The sequence below is a fragment of the Scleropages formosus genome, chromosome 23, assembly GCF_900964775.1.
Source record: "Scleropages formosus chromosome 23, fSclFor1.1, whole genome shotgun sequence".
NCBI classification, from domain to species: Eukaryota; Metazoa; Chordata; class Actinopteri; order Osteoglossiformes; family Osteoglossidae; genus Scleropages; species Scleropages formosus.
Genome location: NC_041828.1, coordinates 16,052,214 through 16,065,869, shown reverse-complemented (window position 1 = coordinate 16,065,869; position 13,656 = coordinate 16,052,214). Strand labels below are relative to the sequence as shown.

The 13,656-nt window shown below is 48.4% G+C and overlaps 1 protein-coding gene across 7 annotated transcripts in view; it reads right to left on the bottom strand.

Annotated features, from left to right (window-relative positions):
- ripor2 (RHO family interacting cell polarization regulator 2) overlaps nucleotides 1-13,656 on the bottom strand; it is a 42,401-nt gene that overhangs the window by 10,138 nt on the left and 18,607 nt on the right. For 4 of the 7 annotated variants that reach the window (XM_029248418.1, XM_029248419.1, XM_029248420.1 and 1 more), the window contains exons 2-13: nucleotides 11,045-11,165; nucleotides 8,360-8,518; nucleotides 8,084-8,162; nucleotides 7,544-7,567; nucleotides 7,197-7,250; nucleotides 3,033-3,182; nucleotides 2,640-2,703; nucleotides 2,511-2,554; nucleotides 1,829-1,954; nucleotides 1,514-1,662; nucleotides 401-530; nucleotides 86-232 (exon numbers count right to left, since the gene is read on the bottom strand). In XM_029248418.1, coding sequence (XP_029104251.1) covers nucleotides 86-232; nucleotides 401-530; nucleotides 1,514-1,662; nucleotides 1,829-1,954; nucleotides 2,511-2,554; nucleotides 2,640-2,703; nucleotides 3,033-3,182; nucleotides 7,197-7,250; nucleotides 7,544-7,567; nucleotides 8,084-8,162; nucleotides 8,360-8,518; nucleotides 11,045-11,165 — 1,247 coding nt within the window. Of the gene's footprint in view, nucleotides 1-85; nucleotides 233-400; nucleotides 531-1,513; nucleotides 1,663-1,828; nucleotides 1,955-2,510; nucleotides 2,555-2,639; nucleotides 2,704-3,032; nucleotides 3,183-7,196; nucleotides 7,251-7,543; nucleotides 7,568-8,083; nucleotides 8,163-8,359; nucleotides 8,519-11,044; nucleotides 11,166-13,384; nucleotides 13,443-13,656 lie in introns of those variants that run through there. The other 3 variants (XM_029248423.1, XM_029248424.1, XM_029248422.1) reach the window with 2 other exon arrangements.

The window sequence follows — 13,656 nt, the reverse complement described above, 5'->3', positions numbered from 1 at the left end:
GAAATCAAAACGAAAGCGTTCCGGAAACGGGCGCGTGCGACAGGGTGAGCCGAGATGTGGCGGGGACGCACGCAGGCCAACTCACATAGACCTCCAGACTGGACTTGGCGAGCGGCCGCAGTGAGGTCAGGTCTCCAAAGGAGCGACTGCGCCTCAGCTTCTCTAACAGCGTGTGGCGCAAGACGTGCAGGAAGGAAAGGCGCTGGCGCTCCGAGGGAAGGGGCTGCCACTTCTTCACGACACCAGACAGACAGCGAGCAGGACGTAATGGGAGGGGTTAGGGTTAGCGGCAGGAGCATGCATGTGTGTACGCACGCACACACCAGCGGGTGATGTTAGGCGAGACATTCGGTGACAGAACACACAGGGAGACGGAGGCGTTTGGTCCGGGGACACTCACGAAGAAGGAGGTGTCCTGGAAGGTGGGCGTCTCCGGAGTTCCCTGGCTGTACACGGAGACGCGCCTCTGCAGGGCCGTGGCTTTGTTCAAGTTGCCCGAGGACAAGGTCAAGTCCTCCACGTCAAACGGACTGCACAGGTTCACAACAACAACACAGCTGACCGAACGCGCCATAACCGACAGCCATAAACTGCTTTATTAATTGCATTACCACATTTGACCTGAGAAAACGAGAACAAAAGACCACTGTAATAAAATTCATCTGTTCAACTGCCCTTAATGATCATGGTCATCATCACGTGTCACTTTTACAGCAATATAACCAGTCATTTTGAGCACGTCAAGGAGAACGTGCGCACACACAAGAATGCTCTTTACAGTATTTATGGCAGGTAGATGTTTAGTGTACCGAGTAAGGAGGGTTCGAGACATGTACAATTGTGAAAAGGGTTCAAAATGTTCCAAGGAGCAGCAAACTGCAACCAAGGTGTTAAAATGTGTGAGCATTTACATGTATTTATTTAGCAGTCGCTTTTCTCCAAAGCGACTTCCAATGAACTCTACGTAGCGTTATGAGCCCACACACCTTATTCACCGTGGTGACTTACACTGCTAGATACACTACTTATACTGGGTCGCTCATCCATACATCAGTGGAACACACACACTCTCCGTCACTTAAATTTGAGAGGGAGAGAGGACATTTTGAACACTCACTGGAAAGAAACCTAAAGGAAAATAAATCTGTGGGCGGACATGGTTGGTTTAAGGTTCGCCTAAATCACCTAGCAAACAGTTGCGTTCACTCACCATTTGCAATTTCCGCAGTGTCGGAAGGATCCGAGAAAAGCTCATCCCACTAATGACATTACAATATACTTTGACATAAGCTCATTAATTGTTGCGGAATCCGTTTTTTCATTTCATGGGCCAGAAATTTCAAATAACCAAGCGTCCCCTGAGCCATTAATCCTTAATTTCTCAATTTTTTTTTTTTTTTTTAAATCTAGAATGAATTAAGTACAGATTCTTCACAGTCTTTATAACCGAACTGGTTTTTTCAGGTTTGGAGGCTGGTGGAGAGCCATTTTGCTACAACAAGATGACACTTACAACCAGGTGACCTCCAGGTTGAGCTTTATGGTTCCCAGGTCATTAACGTCCACGGCGACCACCTGCGGCATGGCTGTGAAAAGGTCCTTGGTCTCACAGATGACACTGCCTACCAGTACATGAGTGGCCAAACCCTTCAGCTCAGACACCTGAAGGACAAGGACACATGAGATTCAACCAACAAAAAACAGTTTAACTACAGGATCTAATGGATGAAATATCCTAACTCAAAGCTCATCCCTTTGGCCACTCTCCAGAAGAGAGAGGGAGAAGCAGGGTGGTGAGGATATGGACAAATGTGACATCTGCACCTACTTTGATTGACAGAAGGTCGTTGATGAGTGGTAAAAAGACCATCTCCTCTGCATCCCAGCTCTGCCGGGAGTTAACCTCGATCTTCCCCTTCAGCTTCCACCGCTGGCGGCCGTATCGCATGAAGATCTGAGAGGACATACACCGGCGGTGACCGAGTGAGACGAGTTGCTGTATCCCTAAGATGTTTACCCCATTCCACACAATCAACAGCGAGCCCGACAGCGCAGCGATTAGAGCTGCTGCCTTTGGAGCCGAAGGTTGCTGGTTTCGGTCACCTGTACTGTTGTACCCTTGAGTAGAGTACTTACCCTAAATTGCTTCCCTAAAATTACCCAGCTGTATAAGTGACTAAGTAGCTGTAGGTAGCTTAACATTGTAAGTCGCTTTGGAGAAGGGGGGGGGGGGGGGGGAAAGCATTAGCTAAATAAATAAAATGTTAATGTAGTCTGTATACAGTATATACACACTTGAAGTATAAAGTATCACCTCTCAGGGCAGCTATATCTGAGGAACAGCTGGGATTTTAATGGATTTGCAGAAAGGAAAATGCCATGTGGAATGCATTTTCGCTTACTTAGAAATATATACTGCTTCAGTGAAAGTATGCACTAAATGCACAAATGCAACAGAACATCCAAGGGGCAGTAAAGTATTGACTTCCACACTAATGTGTAGTGCTTACTTCATATTGATCTCCTGGGCAGAGTCGAGCAAAGCCAGCCAGACCTGCGGGAGCAAGAGCGAGTGCGTTACTACACCGGGACCCTTCAGTATAGGCATTATCCCACTTCTGCCACCAACTGATTCTTACCTTTCATCTTGATGTGGAACTCCCCAAGCAGGTTCTCCAGCTCTCCCTCAAAAGTGCTCATATTCTAAAGAAAAAGGAACATAATTCACAACACTTCCCAGCTGCTTAAACATCTCTTCACATTTTCCTGATGCACCTCAGAAACCTGGTACAGTTCATTGAAAATATGGGTACAGCACATTCACAAAACAAAATCAGAATGTGACGATGCACAGCAAAAAAAGTTAAGATGCCTAGGACTTCAACAATATTTGTGGTCCACAGGATAAGGTACGTGCAACTCGGTATGCATGCGACTGGGAAAGCTATGCACATATCACAGATGGAAACCGCTTCCAGCATTTGCAGTTTGGTCTGTGCGCGAGCGAGCGTCCTGCGCATGCCCCCCCTCACCTCACTGTACTCCTTGTAACGGCGGTTGACCTCCGCCAAGCTCTCGCGGGTGCCCTTGGTCGAAGGAGATGCAGAGAAGGCCTGCTTCATCTTACTAGCCCCATCGCGGAGGCGGCGCTGGATACAAAAAGCCTCGTACAGCTCATCCACCTGAAGTGGGGGTCAAAGACACCTCAGTGTGAGAGACACTGAGCAACTGCATTCTGTAGACATTTCTAAGGAATGCACATCAGTGCAGAATTACAGGATGCCTTTAAAAGCCAAAATGGAAGGATGTCCCAGCCAGTTCCTCAACAGTAGAAATCAAGCTCTAGCTTTCCATCCACATAATCGCTGCCGTGTGAACTCCTGAGGACTGTTTATTATGCAGGAGAAAACCTCCAGGAGAGGTACCAGGTTTGTAAAAAGGTCAGACTCTGGAGAGCACTTCATCCCCTTCCCCCAGTTGCATGGTACATTAGCACCCATGTTTTGCAGACCGACTGGTAAACATTATCGCAGTGCCTTTATAACGGAAATGCACATTTAGCACATTCACAAGTGACTGAACTTCGCCTAAATTTGCCACAATCATATTAGCTATGCTGATCGCCCAGACCGTACAGAGAAAAATCGCCACTGGATCCTGCTGACCCACTAATGCAGCTCTCCGCATCGCCCACATCCGTAGGACGCCACCATTTACATGACATTTCAACGTCTTTGCCAGCGAGTGTACGTTGGGAGCGCCCTCCAACCCCACCCTAGGGGCCTCGATTAATCAACCGTGATGCTAACCTCTTGGCAGCTGCTTTAAGGGAGAAAACCTTTGCGGGCTCGATCTGATGCAGGTGTCTAATGGGGGGGGGGGGAGAGGGGGGGGAGAAAAAAAAAAAAAAAAAATGCCTAAAGGCAGCTGAAATAGTGTATGTATCCAGTAAGAGAACTTGAACCTCAGAGCTTACTATGGCCTTCAGGGCTAGCAGGGGGGAGAAGTGGAATTAGTTGCACCGAAATGCTTATCAAGCAAACGTGCAGGGCTGTGCATCATCCCCATGAGTAATGGCAGCAAACAGCCAGTGGATGAAGGGCCACCGCCATAGAGGATCCCTTCCTGTTCCCGCTTTGCAGAAAAATCCACCCATGTCTTGCGTCTTCCTCTGCCTGCTGCTCCTCACCCAGTGGAAAGTGATGCACCGTTACATCTGACACACACTTGTTTCGTTCAATCTTTAATGCCTCATTTCCCCTTTCTTTGCAGTTGGCATATGTCGGGTGCACAGAAACTTCCTTTGTGAGACTGTAGCCAAGCTCACCCTGACTCACTGTTTGGCAGGAGAGGTTTTTTTTTTTTTTTATTATGAAATACAGGGGATGCAGCAGCCTTCTCCTCCAAGTCACTTTCCAGTGCAGCACACTGCCAGTCACACACACCAGAACAAAAGATTATTAATGCACTTGGCAAGAAAGCGTACTTTAACGCCATGGTCTACATCCAAAGGTCCCTCTGTAAGCATATAGAGAACCGAAGTGTTTAACTTTATTCCACTTGAAAAAATTAACATCACCCTATGTCTGGATGACAAGTCAAAGGAATTGTGGAATGTCTGGATAAAACTTCAAGAATGTATTCGATAGAAGTGCGAGATCATATCTGCGGACATGGACGTCCCCACGAGCCCGAGATGCAAACTGGCGCTCTTAAAAGCGAAGGCTCAGACGACACCCTCTCGACGCCCCTCAGGAACTCGGCCTCCCCAGGCTCCGCAGGCCCCGACGGGTCCGGACCAAACGGAGAATATCCAACCGAGTACTCCGCCTCATCCTTCTCTCGCCTCGCAGCATCCAGCGCTGTGACGTTCAACAGGGCAGATGAGTGCGAGAAAGAGAAAGGCTGCGTTCCGAACCCCTCTTTACTTGACAGGTGTTTTACTGAAGCCTCTAAGCAGGAACAATAAAAGGCTTCACATCCACTTGGCCCTTTCTGGAAGAAATCAGCCCATCTGCCCAGCAGCATTATTACCATTATTAGTATTTATTCATTTAGCTGATGCTTCTCCAAAGCAACCTACACTGTTAAGCTACTCAAGTAGCTACCGCTTTATACAGCTGGGTGGTTATTTCTCCATATATTCAGGATAAATATTGTTCTCGAGGGCACTACAGCAGGAGGTAGAACTCAAACCCGGGTTCTCGCCAAAGGAAGCCACTCTAATCACTACGCCATCTGCTGCCCAGGAGTAATGCTGCACTTGAAACTGAAGCGAGTTCACCCCACCTCGCCCCCGCATCACCTGTTGCTCAGCTTCCCATCCGCCCCGCACCGCTTCCTGTAAACACCCTCGGCGGCCACGATCGCTGCCGAAACCTCTGTCGCAACAGCCGCTTTCGAAACACTTCCATTTCAATACTCTCCGCTTCAGCGGCTTACGGCGAAGAATGACGGGGCGTTCTACCGGTGGACAAAAAGACGCTGGTAATCTGCAAACGACACACATTAACGCAGACAGAGCTGCGCAGGCGGGAAGCAATTCAGCACACACTAGATTCCCCTCAACCAATTTTTTGCACCCGCAGCACCTGCCTTTGTGGGGGTGAATAACATGGTGAGGACGTGGTGCAATCCTCCTGACGCCAGTGTTTTGCTGCATGGCAGAATTCTCCTAACAGGGCAGTTCGGAAGGATCGATCTCATTAGATAGCAATGTGCTGACGGCCGGCCAGCCGGCCGCTGCCCCTCGGCGATCCGCATCGCCGCGTCCGCAGCACAGCGCTCTCCGCGTGCGCGGCTAAGGGGCACGGGTCCCGTTCGGGTACACCCGCGGCTCAGCGGCGAGAGGGGAGCTGGAGATGTGGGAAAGCGACTCTGTGGGAACGAGGACAGGGTTCAATGGACCCCCCCCGCTGCGTACGGCTGACTCCAGGGGAGAGCGCACGGAGGTGGGGGCGAATGCTTCTGTGCTTCATCCCCGGGGGCCTCGCAACACAGAACACGACAAAAGTCTCCCAAGAGCACTGCCATAATGGTCCTCATTAACGCCTGCACTGAGAAACACTTGTATACGGGGCTATAAGGAGAACTGGAAACGGCTGCGGAGAATCGCTTTGACCTAGATTCTGCCCTCCACCGGGTTACAAACAAAATAAAATGCAAGGAGGACAAAAGAGAAAATTACAAAACAGAAAGATTACTGAAACAGGTGTATTTGTAATCTTAAAGCACAATGAAGCTACGGGCTCCAAAACGGGGTGCGAGGACTGGGAGAGCATGTATTTGGGACAGATCACCGAAGGACATTGTTGACACCATCCTTTCAAGCCTCAAAGCTTCCATTCTCAGGTTTCCATGGATACCGCCGGTACACTACATCAGCGAGCAGCTGCTTTTGGCCGTCAAGATTTACGTCGAGCCACGCCCACTGGCTCCACCCACAATCCGACACCGCGGGAGGTCGGCCACCGGTGGATTTCAACACGTTAGAGACGCAGTTGCCGATTAAAGCACAGCCCATGTATAGGTGTGAATAGGCAGAGTGTTGAGGACATTGAAGAAACGCATGTAACTATCAGTCCAAGGAACCTTCCACCGCAGCAGCATATCTCCCAAAAAAAAAAAAAAAAAATGCTGTTTCGTGCAATGCCGAGATCCTCATTTCTGGATTTAAATTAAGAGAGACTAGGGCCATAGCAACAGAGCAGCAGCGTTGCTATCGCATGTCAAATAAGAGCGACTGAGGGGCCGTACGCTGGTGCTGGCAGCCAGTGAGAGGCGGGAGTGGGTGGTAAAGGAAAGCGGTAAAGGGGAGTAGGGCAAGAGGAAAAACATGCTGCTCCCAGGGAAGCGTCTGCATGAGTTGCTATGAGCACTGAGCAGAGATCCGGCGATGGGTCCCGGGGTTGGGGGTCCAGTTCCAACGGCAATACCAACATAACGCCTGTCATAATGAGAACAGCCACCGCCGACCGAACCCCACTTTCTCCGCACTGCAGCAGAGCATCAGAGCTCCAGGATGCAGAAAGCACAGGACCCATCTCTTTCCAAAAAGAGATTTCGGTGCAATAACCAAACTTGTGCCAGGTTGAGACAGCAATTCCCCAAACTACAAGCCGCTTGTTTGGGCTGCTCAAGATCAGCAGGTTAACGAGCTTCTTCCAAGAAAACACGGACGGCACGGAACGCCTTACCTTGCTGATGTGGAACTCCAGGCGGCGCACATATCTTTCGATCGTTTTGATTTGCTGTTAATTAGAAAACCCACATCGTCGTGTTATGATACTAGCAGTTAATGGAGAAGTGGACTCATGATTAAGAAGACAAATAGTCACACGTTGCATAAAGACAGTGAAACTGTCGAACTTGGTTCACCACTCATGCAAATCCTCTCACGTTAAATCAAGATCTGCTATAATAATAATAATAATAATAATAATAATAATAATAATAATAATAAAATTATTATTAATATTTCAGACTGCTGACAGACTTCACATGCACTGCGCCTACACAGCACTCCTCCTGTGGGATAACGCACCTTGTCAAGATCATACAGGACACCCTGCAGGAGAACATAAGACCATGTCAGTAAATAAAACAAAGCTCTTATACAATAACATGATTACATTTTTTCTTATATATACACAAAATACATGTACACACATTTATTAACTGCTTGTCCTGGTCAGGGCCATGGGGGTCCACAGCCTATGTATGCACATGTGTCTTTATATATATATATATATATATATATATATATATATATATAGAAAATGTACATTATTCTTGGCTAAAGAAGAGGGAAGTTACTATTTAATAACTTTAAACTGATAACTGCACTGGTATTTGACTTTATATTATATATAAAAATATATCATATAAAATCTTATGTTCTGCCACTGAAATCTGAGGGTATCTACCATTCAGTTAGAGGCCACACACACACACACACACACACACACACACACACACAGCAGTAGGGTGAAACCAGCCAGAACAGCGGAACTACATTTCGCCCTTTTCTGCCCACTCCAATTTAAGGAACATTAAATAAATCTGGTGTCATTTCCCATCTCACCAGTCTCGAGTTCCTCTTCATGTCCTTCATCAAAGAAGTCAGCTTGTCCAGCTCCACCTGATGCACCTCGAGATACTCGCTGGAAGAGAGGACGGTAGATACTAGTCACGCACACTGCTGTGCTCACATAAACGCACCTTAATCTGAGGGTAACTACAGGTATGAGTACGAGCTCACAAATCCACGAGACGGTACAAACGTCAGTATTTGATGCGCGTTTCTGCATTTGCATTTACATGGGAACAAGTGGCTCTGTGTGTGTGTGTGCGCACTCACTCCAGGCCTCGCTTGAGCGCGTTGTACACCTCCTCGACCCTCTTGGGCTGCGGTTCACGGGAGCTGCTGCCGCTGCTGGATTTGTGAACGGCCGCATGGGCCTTCTTCAGCTTGGCCTGTGGCTTCTTCTGCACCGAGTTGCCAATGAAAGAGTTGCACCTGGAGACACCAGCATCATGCGGTCAGCATGGGGGTTGGGAGCGGGCCTGGAACGTGGCCCGCGGCTCATTCCCGCCCTTCCGCTAGAGCGCACCAAGAGCGCCGTCAGCCACGCGGCGTCCAAACACGCCGCGACCATTCGGGCCCTCAAGGGCTCAACTGCTGGCCCCAAAAAATCTGCTCATTCGGTTCATTTAAGGCCTGGGGCTACAAATCGGCGCCGTGTTGCCGTTAGACTCTCGACACACTCCTGCCATCAGTGCCTCAAATGCTCCTTCTCCCACGCCTGCTTGATCACGTATCTCAGAACAGGCCCAAAAAGCAGAGGTTAGGAACGAGAGGAGCCGCTTCCGCGGAGAGCGCAGCGAGTCACGGCGGGAAGCTTCCCCGGCCCCGCCCGGAGCCGCACGAGTAGCGGGAATTCGGCCAGCCCAAATGTAGGGCACGGTGCGAAGCGAGCGCACGCTACCGCCCGGGGTCACCCCACCCCCCGCGCTCCTGCGCACAGCGGTCGTAGCTCCTACATCCAGCCGATCCGCGGAGTCGGCCGTCGGCGAACTCACATTTAAGTCAATTCGGTGCTGCAGCCACTTAGGCTTTCAGTTTGCACACAGCACTCTGCTGCACAAAGATTTTTTTATTATTAACATTATTATTACTCTTACTTAGCTGATGCAATTATCCAAGGCCATTTATAGTGATGGGCATTTTTACTAAATGCACGTGCAGTTGTCAGTGTTAAATTAGTCATCAATTTTAGTCGACTAAATCGTCAATTTGTCATCATCATACAGTTCAGTCAGCTCAACATCGACTAAATGTTTTCCCAGTTTGGTATTTTGCACATAGTGAGAAAAACAAAAACAATCTGAAGAACCTGCGGACTCTTCATCTCCTCTCTTTCGACAACTAGTTCAGAGATTGATAAATTTAATCCGTGCGTTATGCACAAAAATCCAGGAGCAAGATTACGAGTGCGCAAAATCACAATATTATATTCAAGAACAGCAGCTTATAATTCCAAATCAGAACTTGGCATATGGCCAGTAAAGGCAATGACCATGACAGCATAAAGTCAGACATCATACTAAAATATCTTTAAAGGGAAGGAGAGGGGGGGAAAAAAAAAAAAAAAAGACTTTGTACTGCGATGGCACTAAAGGAAGAACTGCGCCCCTTTCCAGCTGCTTCAGAGGCTCCGTCACCATGCCTCTTATTTTTTAGAATCCATATGTTCCCATTTCCTTAATTTTAGTACATCTTAACACATCATTGTTTATATGGGAGCCAATCAAATAACACTTGGGGATTATGATTCAGGCGTGTGGGGAAAGACTGGCTGGAAATGAGGAATTGACGCAAAATAAAGGGTAACGACAGCTCACTCCAGCACTTACCAATTAGGTTATTAGTGTAAACCCTAACAGAACAGCTGTTGTCCTGAGAATACAGCAGATTGATTGCAAATGTGTTGTCCCACCTTACTCAGACTGAAGTACAAAGTCACTTAAGTGATATTGTCATTCTGGAAAATATGTGTTACTGCTACATCTTTACTGTGCTCCTTTCCAGCTGCTACCTGCATAATATCTGCAGGATCCGTCCCTACCTCACAACTGACTCTGCCCAACTACTTGTCCAGGCTATGGAGACTTCCTGTCTGGACTATTGCAACTCTCCTGTGTGGCCTTCCCGCTATTGCTATCAAACCTCTGCAGCCGATACAGGATGCTGCTGCACGAGTTGTCTGACTCGTCAAAGCGTTCCCACGTATCTCCTCTGCACCGGTTTCCTATAGCTGCCCGAATCAAATTTAAGACCCTGGTTATTGTCTACAGATGCATCAACAGAACTGCTCCTAGCTATTCATAACACTTGATCAACCGCTACACCCCAATCAGACCGCTTCACTCGTCTACTTCCGCCCACTCGGTAGTACCGCGCACAAAAGGTAAAGCACGCAAGTTCTCGGTTCTGCCTCTCTCGTGGTGGAATGACCTCCCTCTCTCACTCAGAACTGCTGAAACTCTGTCCATATTTAAGAAGGGTCTGAAAACTCACTTTGCCCCGATCTCTCAAGCTCATGTATGGCGTAAATGTTCTTGCGCCATAACTATCATGGCCAGATAAACCTTTACACAGCCACTACTCCTGTAATGTATGTGAATGTTTGTGTACCTTAAAAAGAGTTGTAGGAAGGTCATCAAGGATTCATCTATCCTGCGTTTTATGCACCTACTCGAGCGATGAGCATCGGTGCCCAAAGTGGAACGAAAAGTAGGTTTATTTAAGAATCATGTCTGCAACCATGTCTTTTTCCTAATGTAATGCACAAATTGCATTTTCCCCCCCCGAGATGTACGATACTTTGGAGAAAAGCGACTGCTAAATGAATAAATGTAAATGTACTGATTAAGAACAGACATTTTCATCATACATGTTGTCAAGGAAGTTAACTCCGGTTGCCCTGGAGATCACCGTCAAGTGGGTATCCAACACGCGCGGTGGGGCCAAAGCGCCACTCACCGGGAGCGCCTCTCCTGGAGGGTGCTGAAGCCAGCAAACGACTGGCTCCGTATGATGCCGTTGGGGCCGCCGGGGGAGTGGGTGCCGGCTGACATGATCTCCGGGAAACGGGATGACACTCCTGCAGGGAGATAAAGAGGCGGAGTCAGCCAAGTGGAAAAGCAGGGGTTACCTGTGCTCAAAGTTCGCTTTATGCCACTTCATTTTCACAAAAGCCCTACGTTGGTACCCGTTTCTACTAACCGAAAGAAATCCGAAGGGGATTTTCACTTCTACGAAAAAAAAACGAACGCAAAGTCAGCGTTCGTTCTACAGCGAGCTGTTGTAGAGACAACCGGCAGCCCGAGCAGCGACAGCGGCGCCGCTGCGCTCCTTCCCCGGGAAGGACGCTCGGCATCAAGCCACCACAGCTTTGAACCGCGTCTGCGAGCATCTGTGCTTTACCTCGATTTATTTTGTGCATGTCCTACGGTATCAGAAAAACCTAAGAGAACTTGTAAGGATGTTGCACTTAGCGTAAAACTGTATATAATTAAGCATTTTGATTGCGGTGAACGAAATAAAGACATCGTGCTTGCGTTGAACTTGCCTGCGTCCACCATTCGTACCATTAGGTTTTGTGTGTTATTTGGTAGGTTATTTTTTGGGTCGAACACAAGAATTTTCCCCATACAACAGCTGTTTTTTCGCTTCACGAAAGGTTTCATAGCAGGAAACATCAGCATCACACCTGTACCAGAATAACTACGGAGGCACAAGCCTCAAAGAGAAGAACCCCATTCAAGAAGAGACGCCTCCATCCCGGATCTTGCGCCGGCACAAGATCCAGGATCGAGGCATACGGAACCGAACGCGTCTCTTCTCGAACGGGGTTCGACTCTCAGCTGCAGCTTGACGAGTGATGTGGACTGCTACTACTTATGCGCTGTTCGGTGCGGCTGACAGCGGAAAGAAGTTTTTCTTGTTCGACGACAACCCAAATTCTATTTTTGAGAATAGTTATGGAACGTAGCTCACAAAATAGACCCCTTGCCAATTGTGCAAGAGTTATTGTTATGGGCCACACCTGAAGTTCCCCCAAACGCACGGAAATACACACGGACGCAAACACGCGTTCTGAAACCGCTCGTCCCATACGGGGTCGGGGGGAGCCGGAGCCTAACCCGGCAACACGGGGCTAAAGGCTGGAGGAGGACGCACCCAGGACGGGACGCCAGGCCGTCGCAAGGCACCCCAAGCGAGACTTGAACCCCAGGACCCGGTTCCAACTCACCGCGCCACTGTGCCTCCCACATGGAAATTGTGTTTTATTTTTCTTCTGCTTGAAAATAAAAATAGCAGCAATGAATTCTCTCTCTCTTTCCCACAATTCCCCTCTACAGCTTTAGAGCTATATGATCATCCTTGTGAAATACTGCAGCCTTTTACTCTTGCTTCATTATGTGGCTATATTTTCAATTCCTCAGCATACCATTTTTGTCTGTGTTGCTATAACCCAGTGTTAAAGTTAAATAAACAAAACAGCAAGTATGTCATCAGTAAGGTTTTGGTCACGTGACAGACAGCCAAGTTCCCCAATTGCAATCCGGGGAGAGAGAGGGGAGGGGGGGGGGGGGGGGGGAACCCCCCACATGAAGCATAACATTCATAATGTAAGCTAATAAAATTTCAAAAGGTAAAGAATGAAGTATCACTAATTGCAGAACTTGGATAGATAAAAACAGAGAGAGAAAAAAGAGTTTGCTTGCGGCATCGTGAAAGTCCTCACGGGAAGTGGGTATGAATATGACCACCTCATCATCAGATCGCTCTACACACAGACTTGAGACGTTACCCTTGGCAGCAACAACCCCACAGGAACTATACGGCCAGCCAAGCACGAAGAAGCGAAACATCTTAAGTATATCGAGTCTTTTCACGTTAATACAAATTTCTGCTTATCGGCGGAAATAAATGTGCACGGTCAGAGCGTAATACAGGAGCACAATGAGCAAGGGATTGTTGCAGGTGCCCTCAGACAGAGCATCACACAGGTGAGTGCAAACGGAAGCCAGTAGAGGTGTAGATCCAAGTCCTGGACAGTGCAGGAGCAGAGAGATCAAGACCACCATGATCACCGTCATGCTCACAGATAGGAAGTCAAACCAATTTTCTCTCTGCCTGGGTCAAGAACCCAACGAAGACGAGTCCACATGGGACTCCACCGTAACATGGCGGTTTACAGCCCTCCGTCAAGCACCACCGATACCGCGGGCAGTCGGAGCGGCACGGGCAGCCTGATGACAGGCCAGCGCGTAACCCAACCTGGGGTCGGCGAGCAAGATAGGAACGCGATCACACCTGAGAGACAGGCACACAATGGCAGAACAGGTCTCTGGGAAATTCAGCCTCTTGTTCCTCTGCTCTGATCCCAGTGTTTGTCAGGTGCAGGATAAATATAGCCTCTCCCTATAGGCAATGCTGCTTTCTGAACTTAATGTGGTGTTTAGAAGTTCAGCAGCACAGTCACACCTCACAGCAACTCCGAGGCTCTTCTGGAACAGAATCAGACAAGTGTTAGGAAAAAAGAAGCAGCTCTGATCTTTCCTGAATCAGAGATGCATCGATTACAG